At 61.9% G+C, this 16,371-nt stretch overlaps 3 protein-coding genes across 4 annotated transcripts; 2 read left to right on the plus strand and 1 right to left on the minus strand.

Annotated features, from left to right (window-relative positions):
• LRCH4 (leucine rich repeats and calponin homology domain containing 4) lies at positions 1 to 10,961 on the plus strand. 2 transcript variants are annotated; one of them, XM_032872545.1, is made up of 18 exons: positions 1 to 267; positions 4,037 to 4,181; positions 4,326 to 4,452; positions 4,609 to 4,714; positions 6,582 to 6,718; positions 6,860 to 6,975; positions 7,116 to 7,215; positions 7,437 to 7,527; positions 7,618 to 7,694; positions 7,812 to 7,873; positions 7,965 to 8,093; positions 8,229 to 8,297; positions 8,390 to 8,502; positions 8,638 to 8,721; positions 8,930 to 9,015; positions 9,190 to 9,327; positions 9,427 to 9,504; positions 9,819 to 10,453. In XM_032872545.1, the coding sequence occupies exons 1-18, from the start codon at positions 48 to 50 to the stop codon at positions 10,014 to 10,016; spliced, it is 2,076 nt and encodes a 691-aa protein (XP_032728436.1). In that variant the 5' UTR covers positions 1 to 47; the 3' UTR covers positions 10,017 to 10,453. The 2 variants fall into 2 exon arrangements, with proteins under 2 accessions (XP_032728436.1, XP_032728437.1); XM_032872546.1 differs by lacking the exon at positions 9,819 to 10,453 and adding an exon at positions 10,830 to 10,961 and having other exon boundaries at positions 2 to 267.
• On the plus strand, positions 10,942 to 13,175 carry SAP25 (Sin3A associated protein 25). The gene is made up of 7 exons (XM_032872556.1): positions 10,942 to 11,028; positions 11,617 to 11,769; positions 11,945 to 12,045; positions 12,141 to 12,247; positions 12,349 to 12,502; positions 12,622 to 12,719; positions 12,806 to 13,175. The coding sequence occupies exons 2-7, from the start codon at positions 11,624 to 11,626 to the stop codon at positions 13,115 to 13,117; spliced, it is 918 nt and encodes a 305-aa protein (XP_032728447.1). The 5' UTR covers positions 10,942 to 11,028; positions 11,617 to 11,623; the 3' UTR covers positions 13,118 to 13,175.
• Positions 13,176 to 13,590: 415 nt separating this feature from the next.
• On the minus strand, positions 13,591 to 16,139 carry LOC116876420 (insulin receptor substrate 2-like). The gene is made up of 2 exons (XM_032872561.1): positions 15,480 to 16,139; positions 13,591 to 15,268 (listed from the first exon to the last, which is right to left on the minus strand). The coding sequence occupies exons 1-2, from the start codon at positions 15,874 to 15,876 to the stop codon at positions 14,121 to 14,123; spliced, it is 1,545 nt and encodes a 514-aa protein (XP_032728452.1). The 5' UTR covers positions 15,877 to 16,139; the 3' UTR covers positions 13,591 to 14,120.
• Positions 16,140 to 16,371: the final 232 nt, after the last annotated feature.

Genomic DNA, 16,371 nt, shown 5'->3' on the forward strand with positions numbered 1-16,371 from the left:
GGGACGGCCGGTCCCGTCAGTCAGGCAGCGGGAGCCGCCGGGAGCGGATGGCGGCGGCGGTAGCGGCCCCACTCGCCGCCGGGGGTGAGGAGGCGGCAGCCACGACCTCCGTTCCAGGGTCTCCGGGTCTGCCCGGGAGCCGCAGTGCAGAGCGGGCCCTAGAGGAGGCCGTGGCCACCGGGACCCTGAACCTATCTAACCGGCGCTTGAAGCACTTCCCCCGGGGCGCGGCCCGCAGCTACGACCTGTCAGACATCACCCAGGCTGGTGAGTGCACCCGGCCCCCCTACCCAGCCGGGACCCTCATTTGCATAGCCCCGCCCCTGGCTTGTTTCTCACCGGGCTCCGGAGTCTGGCCCGCCCCTTCACCTGACCGCCGGGGTTCTCGACCCCGCCGATTTGCATAAGCCTGCTACCTCCCCCTCCCCACTTTGAGAACTACCAGACAATGAACGCGTTTCTCGTTTGCACGGAACGCCCAGCGCCCCGGCCGAGCGTTGTGAGAATTCCCCGTCTTCTGCTTCTCTTTATTTGCATAGCTGCGCACCTGTAGAACGGTCCCGCCCCTCACCTGGTTGACTCATTTGCCTGATCTCCTCAACCTCAGTTCTGATCGTTCCTTAAAGCGGCCCCCATGAGCCCCTCTGGGGACTCCCTTATCTTCCTCCACTTCGTCTCCCAACACCCCCCCCCCGCCGTTCCACCGAGATGCGAGCAGCCTTAGGCCCCCCTCTTCGCTAGGATTTGCCCCTAACAACCTGGTTTCTGTTTACCGTGCCTGTTGTCCCGCCCCCTATGATCGGAGGCCCTCTCGACTCCACCCAGCTAGCCTATGGGAAAGAAGCAAATACTCCGTGTCCCCTAACTCTTTTCTCCTCGAGCTCTTCCATCTATTATCCCTGACCCCCTTATCCGAGACTCCCCCTCCTTCTCGCGTGTGTGAGGTCAGTGTGGAGCCTGTGACCTCATAGGGATCCTAGAATTCCCGTTTCGGCTTCTGCTTTCCCTAGAGGGAGGGACTTGAGGCAGTTGCTGAAAGGAAGGAAATCTTATCTCCTGGCTGGGAGTGCTGGGAGACTAGAAGACTGTCCCACTGTCCTTCTACTCCCCCACTCACAGATCGCTCTAATCGTGCTCCTTCCTTCCTGGTGTCTGTGTTTTTTTTTGTGTTTTTTTTTTTTTTAGATTTTGTTTATTTATTTGATAGCGATCCCAAGTAGGCAGAGAGGCAGACAGGGAGTGGGGGAAGCAGGCTCTCTGCTGAGCAGAGAGCCCGAGGCGGGGCTTGATCCCAGGACCCTGGGATCTTAACCTGAGCTGAAGGCAGGGGCTTTAACCCACTGAGCCACCCAGGCGCCCCTTCCTGGTGTCTCTTGAGGGCAGGGTGTGGGGGACTCTACCATGACAGGTGAGTCAGGCCGCAGCTGCTCAGGAGGCAACAACCTATGACCTTGGGCTGGCAGCTGGGGGGTGGAGATTGGGAGTGGGGAGGAGGCCTGCATTCCCGAAGCCCCACCCCAGCCTAGCCCAGGGTGGGACTTGAGGCTGGATGAGTGTCCTTGCTCCCGAGGACGCTGCTTGCACTGCTCGGAGACTGCTTGCATTTCTTCTCCAGCAGGTGCCTTCTCACCTGCAAACATGCACGTGGGCACCGGCACTGTTTTCTCCACTGTTCTGGGGAGCACCGGTTTAAACCTCTCCACTTGGGTTGCTGGGTAAACTCCCTTCCCCACCATGCAGTGAGTGAGTTCAGGGACCGGGTGAGCCCCAGGAGCCATTTCTCTCCCTCTCAGTCTCCCCCAGCCGCTAACCCCCAAGCTTCAGATTGACCTCAGCAGCTGTGTGACACTCGCCGTCTGTTCCCTTTCCCCTCCCCCTTGCTTGTTTTTTGACAAAGACCAAATGTTATTCTTTACTTCCTTAGGGCTCTGCCTCTGTGAGTAGACTCCTGGGGAAAACTACCAAGAACTCCCTGGCCCCTCCCAGCTCCTGCCCCCTCCCACCCTCCTCCACCAGCATTCCGGTTGGGGGTGCAGGCCCTTCTGAGTGAGGTTGTGTGTTGGAGCGGGAAAATCCCCGCTTTCTGAGGGCCTCTCCCCGCCCCGCTCTCCATGCAGAAATCCTGAGTCCTTTCTGGACCCAGGTTGTAGGCCAGGTGGACTCTGTCTCATCTAGAACGTTCTCCTCTGATCCCTCTCCCCAAGCAGATGGCTGATAGTTTGGGGTGGAAAAGGGAAGTGACAGTCAGGGTTGCCTGTACCCTGTCCTCTATACCTCCTTGCCCTACAGCCCAGACCATACACTTCAACACTCCGCCAAATTATTTTGAGCCCACTCCTGCTTTCCCAGCTCTTTCTGAAGCATTGTTTTCCCTGCATATCTCCTGTGGCACAGTTCTCTGATATCCTCTGGACTCTGTTCCTTGGGGCCCCCAAAAGTAGGATGAATCCTGAGATGGCGGGGAGGGGCGGCTCTCACAAAGGAGAAGTGCAGCTCACTGTCTTATAGACCACATCCTGTGCCTCCTGTGCCCTGCCTCCTCCAGCCTGGGCTGCCTTCCGCTCTGAGCTTTTGCCCCACCACTGCTTAGCCCATCTTGTCCTCCCCCATCTTCATCCACAGCATGCACAAGTGCGCACGCACACATGTGTAGATGCAGGGAGAGCAGGCAGGTGGAGGGCAAACATAGGAGGACTGCATCTGGCCACCTCCGCCTCGGGGCAACCTGCTCTTCTCCCTTGAAGGGTCTTTTCTCTTTGCACACCAGGGCTGTGAGCAGAGAGGGAGAAAAAAGGAGGCCTGGTGTCTCGGGCTATCATCCGCCCTGGTAAACATAGGGCCCACCAGACACAGACACAGAACCTGATAGATTGTTTCTACTCCATTTCCTGTCACAAGACTCATTTCCTTGGGGGATAGACCCCAGCTTCCCTCCCATCAGCTTTGGCTCACGCCTTCCTGGGGAGGGCTGCCTAAGAAGCTCACTGAAGTTCTATCACCAGGGACATCCCCCTGCAGGCCCTGGGCCCCTCCCTGTGCAGGGGAGGAGAGGAAACAGAAACCCAGGCTTGCAGAGCTCTGAGCGGTTAGTGTCCCCAGACTGGCAGAAACTCCATGCCTGACTCCTTTCATTGGAGTAGCAAGCGACCCCTTGAAATAAGCGGTGGTCATAGGCTTTACCCTCCCTACCTTCCTCCCCGCTCCTCTCCCACACCAAGACACAGGCAAAAGTGCTGAGCGCCTGAAGCCTGGGTCAGTAAGAGAGGAAGTAGAGGAGGGCCAGGGTGGGAAAGAGGCCGGTCCTGAAGAGGCTGGGGTGGGAGGGACCTGAGGACTCCAGCTTCTGCCTCCAGCCTGGTCCTCCAGCCTGGTCCTCCAGCCTGGTCGGCTCGCCTTCCCCTTCTGGTCCTTGGGTGTCTGTTCCTTCACAAACCTTTTTGGAGCTGGTTTGCTGATCCAAGGGGCCAATGAACAGCCATTGTCCAGTGTGCCAGGAGCCTCACTTAATCTCTAGAGCCAGACTCTAAGGACCCTTGGCTTCTCCCCTGTGTTGAAAAGAGGTTGAGAGTGGGGACAAGGCCCCCGTGGAGGGGCCAAGAGGGATTAGCTTTCTCAGTGGTCTCCCCGGGGCAGCTTCCCATACTCATTGTGAGCTGCCCGCCCGTTACCTTGCTGTTTTCTCTGGAGCGCCAGCCTTCACCATAGAACAGCAGGAACTGCAAGAGTTCTAGAAGCCAGTCACCCTTTCCAGGATAGCCCCTCATTCGTGTATCTGAAGGTGGTGGTCATGGTTTGGCCTGAGTGTGGGCTTCTCCAGCCCAGTGACCCTGTGGCCTTTGCTGTTCTGGTAATGCTCAGAATGTGCTTGGTTTTGCAGAAAGCTTTGTTCTCTCCAGGGAGCCCGGGTTTACAGGCCGATTCTTGAGGTCCACCGGGGAGGCGGACTGCTGGGCAGCTGGCTCTGGGAAAGTTGAGGGCCCTTCTGTCCAGGGCTGGGCCTGTCCACAGCTCTCCCCTGATTTCTCGCTTCTCCTAGACCTGTCCCGGAACCGGTTTCCCGAGGTGCCGGAGGCAGCATGCCAGCTGGTGTCCCTGGAGGGCCTGAGCCTCTACCACAATTGCCTGAGATGCCTAAACCCAGCCTTGGGGAATCTCACAGCCCTTACCTACCTCAACCTCAGGTAGGGAGGCATGGCCAGCAGAGGGTGGGAGCCCCAAGTCCCAGCGCACTGTACCCTGAGTGCCCCTCCCAGTGCCCTGGAGAGAGGGCAGCACGGGGCTGCTGGGCCTGGGGAGTGAGCCCCATGCCTTTCTCCCTTCCACAGCCGAAACCAGCTGTCATCGCTGCCACCCTACATCTGCCAGCTGCCCCTGAGGGTGCTCATCATCAGCAACAACAAACTGGGAGCTCTGCCTCCCGACATCAGCGCCTTGGGAAGCCTGCGGCAGCTTGTGAGGGCAGGGCAAGAAGGGGGGCCGTCGAGCCAGGCACCAGGGGCCTTTGGAGAGTTTGGGGAGGGGGGCACTGAAGGAGGTGGCCAGGGGCCGGAGGCAGTTTCTGATGCCCCTGGTCTCGTGGCTCCTGGCCTACTTCTTTCCTCATTGCAGGATGTGAGTGGCAATGAGTTGCAGGCCCTCCCGGCAGAGCTGTGCAGTCTTCCTTCCCTGCGGGACCTCAGTGTGCGCAGGAACCAGCTCAGCACCCTGCCCGATGGTGAGGAGAATAGAGATCTGGTGGGGGTGTGTGTGTGTGTGGAGAGTGTGTGTATGTCTGCGCTGGAGAAGTCCCAAAGACTCTTCACAGAACATCACTGTCCTAGGTGCCCAGGGTTTTGCAGTGTATAAGACAAACTAAATTATTTGTTCTTGACGGGCATCCCTCTGAGGCTGACAAGGCATGAGTTATTAACCTTATCTTCACAAATGAGGAACAAGGCACAGAAAGGAGAGTGGGTAAGTGGGTTGGCACCCTGCAGAATCCCAAGATTGGAAGGGGCCTTCAGGGCCACCCAGGGCCATCACTCACCCAGTGGGAACTCTCAGTCACCTGAGTCAGATGATGCTCTGTGCCTCCTCCCCAAAGATTCCGAGTCAGTGGAGCCATGAGCTGGAGCCCAAGCAGCCCCCAACCCCAGTTGAATGAGCTAATTGTGATCCACTCCAACATTTGATAGCCTCTGCTCCGAAGCAGGCACCCCTTCCCTTATTCCTCTGGCACTGTTGTGTGCATCCTGTGTTTTAGGTGGGGGTCAGGTGGACGGGGATGTCACTCACACCTGGGGCCAACTCTGAAAATGTCCGGGCTTCACGGGGAGAAACAAGTGGAGGGATGTGCTAGAACAGGCCATGGAAAGAGCTGCGGGAGCTAGAGGGAGGCTTGTGGCCCTGCTCAGGGAGCTTGAGGAAGACTTCCCCCCCCGAGGCGTGGCAGGAGCTGACCTTCGAAGGAAAGTTCTCCTTCCTTCTGCATCCCAGGCAGAGGGAACCCATGTGCAAAGCGTGTGGGTGGGAGGGAGCACTGCCAGGCACAGATGTGGTGAGAGATGTGAGCCAGGGCCAGGTGGGAAGGACTGGAGCCGTGCACATCTTGGTTTTAAAGAACAAGAGAGGTGGTTGGGTGGTCACCCATTTTCTCTGGGCTCCCCCTACTTCTGTTCTGGCCCTCTTTCCTTCTAAGTCGGTAGCACTGTAAACAAGCATTTGATCAGGGTGCCCTGTGGGCCATAAGAGAGACCCAGGACAAATGCCCTGGAGACACAGAGGAAGGAGCAGTGAATTCTAACCTGAGTCTGGAGAGATTTCATGGAAGAGGCAACACTTGAGCTGCACTTTGAAAGATGGTCACAAAAATGCGTGTCCCAGCTTAGCAAACAGCAAGTGGAAAGGCCCAGAAGACTTTCTGGCTTTATTTTCACGAATGAGGGGGTTCACAGGGCTGGAGGTTGTCTGATGTGGTGCGAGGGTGGGTTGTGAGATGGGAAATGTGGTCCGAGCCAGCTCATGAACACTCGGACCGTGCTGGGCCTGGGGGTGGTGAGTGCTCTTCTGTGTCTCTAGTCACCCCTCATCCAACTGTGCATGTTTGAGAAGTAGAAAAAGGGCACCCTTTCGTGTGGGTGGGCACAGCCTTGCCTGGTGGGACAAGGGCTTAGCTCGTAAAGTTCCAGTGGGATTGCAGGCCCCTCCTGCTTGGGTGCCTTTGTGCAGGTCATGGTCCGCTCACCTTCAGCAGCCTCGGCTGCAAGTCATGGTTTTTGAGCTGTGCAGTGTCGCAGTTTGGGTCTTGGGACGGTTAGTCAGGGATGAAGGAATGGCCAAAGAATGGAGTTGGTGGGGGGCAGAGGAGAGAGAAGCCCATGAGATGGGCAGGAGCTCAGGGAGGGGAGGCCTGGAGGTGGGCCCGATTCAAGCAGGAAGGGAAGCAGGGAGGTTGTTCCTGGGGCACGCCCTCAGCCAGCCAGCCAGGCCAGAGGACGTGGTGGCCCCAAGGGTGGCGAGTGGGCCGGAGCAGAGGGCAGAGGAAGTGAGCACAAGGCCCCACCCTTGGGCAGGCTCCTGACTCTTCCCTCACCCACCCCCAGAGCTGGGGGATCTTCCTCTTGTCCGCCTGGATTTCTCCTGTAACCGTGTCTCCCGCATCCCGGTCTCCTTCTGCCGCCTCAGGCACCTGCAGGTCATTCTGCTGGACAGCAACCCCCTGCAGAGCCCTCCGGCTCAGGTGAGGGGGGCGGATTGCCCTGGACCATGGGGACATGGCTGGTAATGGATAGGAGTTGGGAGATGAGTCCCTTTAGTAGCCAGGCAGGATCTGGGGGAGCCCCCTTCCCTTAACCCCTACCATGTGCCTCCTTATACCTAGATCTGTCTGAAGGGGAAACTTCACATCTTCAAGTACTTGTCGACAGAAGCTGGGCGGCGTGGGGGGTCTGCACTGGGGGACCTGGCCCCTTCCCGCCCCCCGAGTTTCAGTCCCTGGTAAGTCCCAAGTGGGAAGGAAGGAAGCGCCTGGTTACTTCTGCCCCTTCCTGGCGGCACGGACTCCTGGGTTTTGGTGGGAGGGTGAGAGGGTTTGTTGCCCGCTGCTGGACTGACTGGCTCTCCCTGGCGGCCGCTAGCCCTGCTGAGGACTTATTTCCTGGACGTCGGTACGATGGCGGGCTGGACTCAGGCTTCCACAGCGTTGACAGTGGCAGCAAGAGGTGGTCTGGAAATGAGGTAAGGGCCTCCCTTCCACAGGACATTGGGACTCTTGGCTCTGGGGGAGAACCTCTGAGTCAGGACCCTTTGCTTGGTGCCTGGGAATATCGGGTGACTGTTAGTGTCTAGAGTGGTGTTTTTCCCTTGCCCAGGTATCTCGGGGAAGGGCTGGGTCAGCAGCAGTCCCCAGGGGCATGAACCCCACTACAGCGCAGCTCGCTTCCGTTTTACATTTCTAGTCAACAGATGAATTTTCGGAGTTGTCCTTCCGGATCTCGGAGCTGGCCCGGGAGCCTCGGGGGCCCAGGGAGCGGAGAGAGGATGGCTCCGGTGAGTGGTGGAGTCAGGGTATGGGGTGTGGGGTAAGGTACGAGTGCCTGAAGGCCCCCAGATGCTTGCTGACATCCCTGGCCTCTCCAGCTGACGGAGACCCTGAGCAGATTGACTTCATTGACAGCCACGTGCCTGGGGAGGACGAGGAGCGAGGCGCTGCTGAGGTGAGGGTCCCGTTCCTGGCCGCGTGCAGGTCCTGCGCAGTGTGCAAGGGACCTGTGTGGGGGGTAGGGAGCGGCGCAGGCTTGGGGGAGCACTTCCTCTCCTGCTGCTCTCCTTAGGAGCAGCGGCCACCAGAATTAAGCCCTGTGGCAGGGGACACCGAGAAGGCGCCAAGCAGCAGGTACCCCGGAGCCACCTGACCCCGTACCTTTTCACCTCCCTCCTGTCCCCGGACCCAGCTCTGCCTCACTGGTCCTGCCTCTGCCCCACAGGCGGGAGGACCCGGCCGGGGAGGAGCGGCGGCGCCCTGACACCTTGCAGTTGTGGCAGGAGCGAGAGCGGCGGCAGCAGCAGCAGCAGCAGCAGCACAGTGCGCTCTGGGGGGCCCCCAGGAAGGACAGGTGTGGGCAAAGGGGCAAGGTTGGGCGGGGGGCCTGGAAATGAGGGGAAATGGGTCCTCAGAAGCTCCTCTGCCCCTTGGGGTTGGCGGGTCCCTTGCCTGCGCTGCTGACTCCACATGTCCTTCCATTTTCCAGTTTTCTGAAGCTGGGGATCAGGGCTGCTGGCGGAGGGGCTGCTGCCTCGTCCACTCAGGCCTCCTATGAGTATGTGTCCTCTGAGATCCACCTCCCTGAGCTCTGTCCCTGCACACCGTCCCCCTGCCATCCCCTCTAACTTGCTTCCTGTCTGTCCTCAGTGGCATGCCGAAGTCCAGTGCCACCCAGCCGGGAGCTTCAGGACCGGGAGCCCCTGCCCCCGCCCCTGCCCCTGGCCCCACCTCCCAGGAGCCCCTTCCTGCGGCTGGACCAGGTGGGACAGGGACTGGGGGAAGAGGAGGCGGGACTCTGTAGGTGAGGGGGGCGGTGGCTGGGGCCTGGTGGCCTGAGGGAAGAGGGGGACTCTGAAGGGTGTCTTTTCTGACCTATCTCTGGCTCTGGCCCCCAGCAACAGTGCCTGCTCCCCGGCCACTCGGCTCCATTCAGAGACCAAACAGCTTCCTCTTCCGTTCTTCCTCTCAGAGTGGCTCAGGTGGGTTTCCCCTGTCCCCAGTGCTAACCCAGCCCTCAGCCTTCGGCTGCAGACACCCCTTATGGCCCGGGAGTTCCCTAGTCTATTGTCCTTTGTGTTGAAAATCCCACAAGCACAGAGGCAGGAGATGTGAGTGCCAGACACTGTGACCCAGCTAGGAAGTTGGCGGCGGGTGACAGAGACAGCCCACATTCCTCCCCTTTTCCAGGCCCTTCCTCACCAGACTCTGTCTTGAGACCTCGGCGATCCCCCCAGCTTCTGGATGAAAAGGAGCTAATGGCACAGCTGCGCCAGGTAAGAGAGGTGGGATCTGCGGGGCCGGGCACGGTGGGGAGTTGAGGGGGGCACTCAACCTCCTCGAGTTTCCTGGTTTCCCACTGCACCCTGTGGGTGCTTCCACTGAGGACGCAAGGGGCAGGCGGGAGTCCCCACCGAACCTGACCCCTCCCCCATCCTCCTGCCTCCCAGGTCCTTGAGTCAAGGCTGCAGCGGCCCCTGCCCGAGGACCTGGCAGAAGCTCTGGCCAATGGGGTCATCCTTTGTCAGCTGGCCAACCAGCTGCGGCCCCGCTCCGTGCCCTTCATCCACGTGCCCTCACCTGCTGTGGTCAGTTCTGTCCCCGGGCGGGAGGCAGGGGATGGGACAGAGGACGGCCAGGGCCTCTCCCTTACTCTCTTCTCCTTTTCCTTTCTCACTCTCCCCCAGCCAAAACTTAGTGCTCTCAAGTCTCGGAAAAATGTGGAGAGTTTCTTAGAAGCCTGTCGAAAAATGGGGGTGCCTGAGGTATGGGGGGTATATTCTGGGGAGCCCAGGACAGGTCCCTACTATAGAGGGTGGCGACGTTCCGGGCTCAGCTGAGCATTCCGCATGGGTGGCGGGGTTCCATTCACAGCGGTGTCTGCTCCCCAGAAAGAAGCATGTCCGCAAGTCCCTGTCCTGCATGTGTCCCTGCCCTGCATGCCTCCCTGCCCTGCACTGCGAATGTGGGCGTGGCTCAGCCCCTGGCACGTGAGGGCAGGGGGTGGGAAGGATTGTCTTGTTGCTGCTGCTGACGTCTGCTCTTTGTCCTTGTCCGTCTGTCCCTACTCCCTTCCTAGGCCGACCTGTGCTCGCCCTCGGATCTCCTCCAGGGCACTGCCCAGGGGCTGTGGACCACCCTGGAGGCTGTGAAGCGGGTGGGGGGCAGGGCCGCCCCACCCGTCTGGCCCCCTTCTGGTCTGGGCGGCTTCATCTTCTTCTACGTGGTCCTCATGCTGCTGCTCTTTGTCGTCTACACTCGGCTCCTGGGTTCCTAGGACCTGAAGTCACCCTTTCTCCCCGCCCCCATCACCCTATTTCTATTTATGACTCCTGTGCCACCCCGGTCCCTACCAGTGGTGCCTTCAGCCCCTACCAAAGACACTAGTGAGCCCCCTCCCCTCACAAACACTGACCTCAGAGGCCCCACTCTGGTGTACCCAGACCCTGGGCCCCCAGCCTCTGGCCACCCTCCTGTAGCCCCTTCCCTTCCCTCACCTCTCAGTGCTGATGGTGCCTTCATCCCTCCAGATCCTGCCCTCTGCTCCCTCAGAGGGTCGATCTCAACCTTCCTCCTTTTGCCGTCTCTCTCCCTCCCCCCCATTGTTCTGGGGAGCTAAATTATCTATATTTTGTAGAGAGAACTCTATATTTGTAGGGGATACAGGGGCCCAGGCTGGGTCCCTGTCTCTGTGTATAAATTGTACAGACCGTGGCCGCCTCTTGTGTGTGTGTTTGCGTCTGCTCCTGCTGTGGCCAGGCCCAGCCCTGGCCGTGCCCCAGGGGCTCTGTTTGTCAGCCTACCTGTTCCAGCATTTCCCTCTGGAAATGACAGGTCTCTGCTCCCCTGAACTTGGCCTCCTGTGTCATCGCCCTTCTGTCATCTGCTGGCAGCTTCCTTGTATCTTGTTTGTCCCCAAGCCATGTCCAGGGTGCCCCTGACCTTTGCCACCTCCACCTGGAAGGGCCATCCTGTCAGCTCTGTTTGCCCAGGCTTCTGTAGGGTTTCTCCCGCCCTGCCCTCTGAGAAGGACAGGGAAGCCAGAGAACAAGGTGACGGACGGGCACTTAACCCGGGCCCCTCCCACCAGGAGTCCCTGTGCCAGCCCCACCACATCTTGGAAGAGGAGGGGGCCCCGGGAAGGGGCCTCCCCTACATCGCTGCTGTCATCCACGCACTGCTGGAACGGCCATAGGGGTCGAGGTCGGGGTACAAGGCTCCGATCCGGCCGGGAACCCAGGAACAGAGAAGACAGCCGCGTCCGGCTCTGCTCCCTAGCAAGGACTCTGGTGAGGGCGGCCTCGGGCTTGGCCCTGTTACTTGGGTGCCCCTCGGCCCGCCCGAGGGTTTGGAAGCCGGCCGGCCCAGCAAGGCCCAGCGAGGCCCCTGGCCGCCCCTGGGTGTGGCCGAGGCTCTGGGATAGAAGACGGTCCCAGATGTTGTGTCAAGTGCAATAAAGAAGAAGCCGGGCCCTCAAGGTTGCCCCTCGGGTGTGCGTGTGTGTGTCCGTCTGCGAATGAATGCGGTGCGTCGTGGGGAAGGAGGTGGTCCTGCCGTGCGGGGCGCGGCCGCTCTTCCGTGGCGGTCCGCGTGCGGACCCGACAGCCCCGCCGCCAGGGGGCGCCCGCGAGACCCCGGCGGGAGCGCGCGCCACGTGGCCCGGAAACGCGCTGGGCGCCGGCGTGGTCGCGAGGCCGGGCGAGGTGGGCCGGCGACGTGCGCTCGCTGGGCGAGAGGGCGGGCCGCCGCGGGAGGAGGGAGCCTCGTGGGTCCGGGAGGAGCGAAGTGGAAGGCGCGGGAGGCGTGGGCGGCGTAGACGGTGTAGACAGTGCGGGCGCGGGGCCCAGAGCTGCTGCCCGCGCTGCCCTCCCCGCCAGACGCGGCATGTTGCCCCGGCCGCCTCCGCTGTGGGACGCGGGCAAAGAGCGGGCGCCCGAGGAACAAGGCCCCTCGGCGGGCAGTGACCCCGGCGAGGCCTGGAGCTCTGGAGAGGAAGAACTGGGGGAGCCAGGAACCCCCCCACAGGACAGGTGAGGGGCTCCGCCGCAGGGAAGTCCGACAGGGGGCCCCACCGTGGGAGGAAACCTCCGACGCCTACACTGAGGACCGGGTGTGCTCCGACTCCCCGCCCCAGACCCCCCGGGCCCTGCCTCCGAGATAAGGGGGAGGCTGTGACGGGTGCACCTCAGTACCTCCCCCTCCCAGCCCGCAGCCACGGTCCCGAAGGCCTTCCTGGACCCGGAGAGAGCAGCTGCTGCCCCGGGCCCCCCCAGGCCTGGCTGCCGAGCAGTCCCCGGGAACTCCAGGTAGGTACAGGCCTTGCAGTCTTTACCCCCCAGACACCTTTCCACGGACTCCTGAGCCTCTTTTAATCTCTTCAACTGTCCCCCCACCCCTGCAGTTGCCCTTCCGCCCCAGATGGCCTGGGAGGTGGCCCCCTCAAGGATGACCATCCTAGCACCGTGGGACCCCAGCTACAAGGCTAAAGCAGGACCTCGGCTGGTGTGGGTGAGTTGGGAGTATCTGAGGCCCAGGCCTTGGGAGGGGGCAGGGGTGCCCCGGGAGGGGGCCGAAGCTCTAAGGATCCTTCTTTCCTGCCTCTGGCACAGGGGCCCAGCTGTGCGTCAGGCGCCTCCTTCTCGGGCCGGACTTTGTGTCATCCCTCGTTCTGGCCACTGTATGAGGCAGCGTCAGGCCGGGACCTCAGGCCCCGGGCCCCAGCAACAGGGCATCAGAACGGAGAGCACGTGCCCAGGGACGCAGGTACTTTGCTTGGTCCCCCAGGCTCTGGAGGTTCCCTGCGTGAGCTCGTCTGGGAACCAGTGCGGCCCTCGCTGGGGTGGGAACCCCAGCCTGCTGCCCTACTGGCTTTTCCTCCCCAGGGCTCCCAGTGATGTGCCGAGAAGATGTCTTTCTGTCAGACCCGCTGCTGCCCTGTGGCCAGCGTGTCCCGCTGTACCTGTCGGAGGCCTCTCAGCAGGTGAGTGTAATTCCTGCCCTGGCCTCGGGCCAGTCTCCCCGCAGGGCTTGGCAGGAGACCCTTCTCCCTTCATTCTCTCTCCTCAGGTCTTGGGCTCTCTGAAGCTGCTGCTCCCACCTCCTGTCATGTCTCCCTGGGTCCTCCGCACCTCGTCCCCGGGCTGCTCCACCGCCTGGCTCAGTGGGCCTGAGCTGATCGCCCTCACTGGCCTCCTGCAGATGAGCCAGGGGGCTCCGAGACCTGCCTCCTCGGGGGCTCCCACGCCCCCTGCTGGCTCCCCAGACCCTGTATCTGACCACCCAGGCCCCAGTGGCGGCCCCAGTGGCGGCCCCAGTGGCGGCCCCAGCTGTTCTCGCTGCACTGACCCGTCTGTCCCACGAACTCCAGAAGCCCACTGAATATAGCTCTTCTGTGGGCATTGTGGGTCCCCCCTCCCCCCCACAGGTTCTGTTGACAATAAAAGAGTGTTTTGGTTTGCAAACAAGCTCCTTGTAGCAAGTGAGTAGCCGAGTGGGGCATGGAGACAGGGATGGGTTCTCTTCCTCTACGTGGCTTAGGCTGTCTTCCCCTCAAACTTTCATTACTCATCGGTCACCCCTGCAAGGGGGCAGGGGAATCCGTGGACCTAAGACCTTTTGAGGCTGACCAAGCAGGACCACTTTAATAGGGTATAGGGCATAGGGTGTGAGGGATCCACAGTACAGTATACAGAAGACAAGGATATGGAAGCAAGAAGGCCCTCAGGTCCACCGGGATCCAGAGAAGGGAGGATTGTGCGAACACTTGTGTTGTACTGTGATCGTGTTGTCACTGGAAGAGGGAAATTAGGGAGGAAGGGAGCGGCACAGCGCTTTCAGGAAGCGGTAGAGATAAGATACCTGGTGCTCCAGTCCTCTTGCTCTGCGGCCCTGGGGCCGGGACTGGTTCTTTGGCTGCGAGGAGATACAGGCAGGCCGTGCAGGTGCGGGGTGGGGAGGAGCAGGTCCTTGTGGGACCAGTCATGGGGGTCAGGGTTGGGGGCCAGGGCTGACCTGAAACTCCAGAGCGATGCTGCAGGAACTCTGCCAGGAAGGAAAGGATCAGGGCTTTGGGTGAGAAAGCCTGGAGTTCCTAGGGGTTTGTGGGTAGGAAGCGGGGAGGGTGGTTCTAGAATTTTATCCCTTAAAAGAATCCAGCTTCTTGGGGAGCCTTTCCTGAAGGTTTCTCAGGTACCACATCTGGAAGAGACGGATGGACAGCAGGACCTAAGGGACAGCTCAGAGCTCCTGCAAGTTGCAGGTCCTAGGGGGCCTGAGAGCCCCTCTTGTTTTGGGAACAGTTTGAGAGGGGTTGAGGGGAGCAGGCAGGAAGGCATTCATAACTTTGCCCTGTTCTCTCCCTTCCTTCCCATCCCTCCCTCAGCTAGACAGGGCGGAGCTGCCCACATCTCACCGGAGCCTCCCTGAGGTTCTGGAACTCGATGCGGGCATAGCTGTGTTGTGGGTTCCTGCTGTCGCCTCGAACCTCCAGTGAAGGGATCAGGTCCAGGTCAGCGTAATTGAGGCGGCCGTTGGGGGGTTCTTGTGTGGCAGTGCCCATTCCTAAGTAGTCAGGGGCCACGTACTTGATGCACACGTACTCCCCTGCTAGCTCTGAGGGTGGCTGCAAGGAGGGATGAGCCCCTGCTGGTCCCCAGCATGCCCCCATGCCGCGACGTGGTCCTTGGAAGGAAGGTCCAGACTCCCCCGCCCGGAGCTCATAGGAACCGGGCAGGGAGCTGGAGAACAAGGACCCTGGCAGAAAGCGGCTCATGGGCACATATTCGGTGCCTCCGCAAACTTGGAGCTGGTCGTGGGGGGTTGCGTGGGCAGAGGCCGCAAGGCCAGGGGGTGCCATCACCATGTAGCCACCCGCTTTGCCACCCCCCATGGGCTCATAGTCGCTCCCGGCTCCCATGGCTACGTAGCCCCCTTCCAGCTCCAAGTCCTTGGGGTGCGAGGCTGCCGTTGCCAGCGTCTGGAGGGTGGTTTTCCTGCTTCTCTCCCTGAGGGCCCCGCGAGGGCTCCCGCCGCTTGACTGGGCCGTCCAGGCCAGGGTCGGAGAAGATCGGGAGGCAGAGGGTCTGTAAGCGCCGGTCGGGGGATCCCTTGGCAGTGGCTCAGCCCTACCAGTGGCACCGCCCTCCCCGAGTCGCTTCATGGCGGCCAGTACTGTCTCGTGAATGCTTTGGGCCACCAGGGCGTCGGGCGCTTGTAGCCACAGCTCCCCGGGACCCGTGGGCGCAGAGCGGCCGAGCTCCAGGAAGAAGAAGGAGTCCGCGTGGCCGCAGCGGCGCACACTGAGCAGGGACAGGCGCAGGGCAGGCGGCGGAGGCGAAGCCTGGGTGTCCCCAGAGCCTCTGCCCTTGGGCTTCCGCAGCAGGCTCAGGACCCCCGAACCCAGGTACAGGCGGTAGCGGCCACTGCCCAGGCCTCGTGTTCGCCCCAGTCCCTTGGGCCGCAGCGTCACGGGCCAGACGTCCTGAAATGGAGCGAGAATCCAGGCGCCCGGGTCCTCCTGGAGGCTGGGACCTGGAGAGACAGGGGGCCGGTCACAGGGGCTCTTGGGGCGGGGGGGTTTGGAGTCACTGTGCCCCGAGAACTAAACACATGTAAACGCTTCATGTTTGAACTTGATTTCGGAGACTTACAGGGAGGGACATCCCCGGATAAACTCAACTCGCGATCACCCAACACCCGGCCCCCCGCCCTCGGCTCCGCCCGCCCCAGGCTCGGGCCTCACCCGCGGCCGCGCGCGCCTCCAGCAGGGCGCTGTACCACGCCCGCTGCTCCGCCTCGCAGGCCGCCGCCACGCCCAGGCTGCGGTCGCGCGTGTAGAGGACGATCAGGTGGCGCTGGCGCGCGTCCACGCGCTTGCTGATGGTGCACGCGCCCGCCAGGCTCACGCTGAGCTTGGGCGGCGCTCGGCCCGCGCGGAACTTCTTCTCGCTCTCGTAGCACTCGAGGCGCGGCGGGTCGGCGCGGAGCACGAAGAAGCGGCGGCGCTGCGACTTCTGCTTCCGCAGGTGGCCGCAGAGCCGCACGTCAGCGGGACAGGCCCCGGGCCGCGGCAGAACCAGCGGCCTGTCCGCCGGCTCGGACTCCGGGGCCGCCGTGGGGCCACCGCCTCCGGGCTTCATCCCCGGCCAAAGGCAATCGGGGCTGAGACTCAGCAGAGGCGGGGTGGAGGTGGCGGTCTCCGGGGAGGGGGACAGCGTCCTGACAGGCTGCCACCCGTCTTGATGCCCAGCGTCTCGCCCCTGCTCCGGACTTGGAAGTTTGGGGCAGGGGGTCTGCGGTGTCCCCTCGCTGCGCGCGGCGTATGCGGCACTGGCTGCCCGGAGGTTCCAGCGGCCTCCTCGGAGGCTCGACCCCGGCCGGCTCCCCACGCCTCCAAACGCCTCCTGCCCCCTCCCTCCCTCTGCAGACCGCTCCAGAGTCCCCACCCCCGCGGGGTTAACCCTCGCGCGCCCCCGGCGCTGGACGTCGGGCCGTGGGAGTGAAATCTGATTGGGAAGTCTGGGAGACCCGGCCTCCACCCCACCCCAAGCACCCTTGGGCTGGGATTGCGGAGGCGGGGAGTGCGTGGGCGTCTGCTCGGATCTGAGCTGACTGCTAAGGGAGCGGCCAAGTGA

Source organism: Lontra canadensis, unplaced genomic scaffold (genome assembly GCF_010015895.1).
Source record: "Lontra canadensis isolate GAN:19392208 unplaced genomic scaffold, GSC_riverotter_1.0 scaffold45, whole genome shotgun sequence".
NCBI lineage: Eukaryota > Metazoa > Chordata > Mammalia > Carnivora > Mustelidae > Lontra > Lontra canadensis.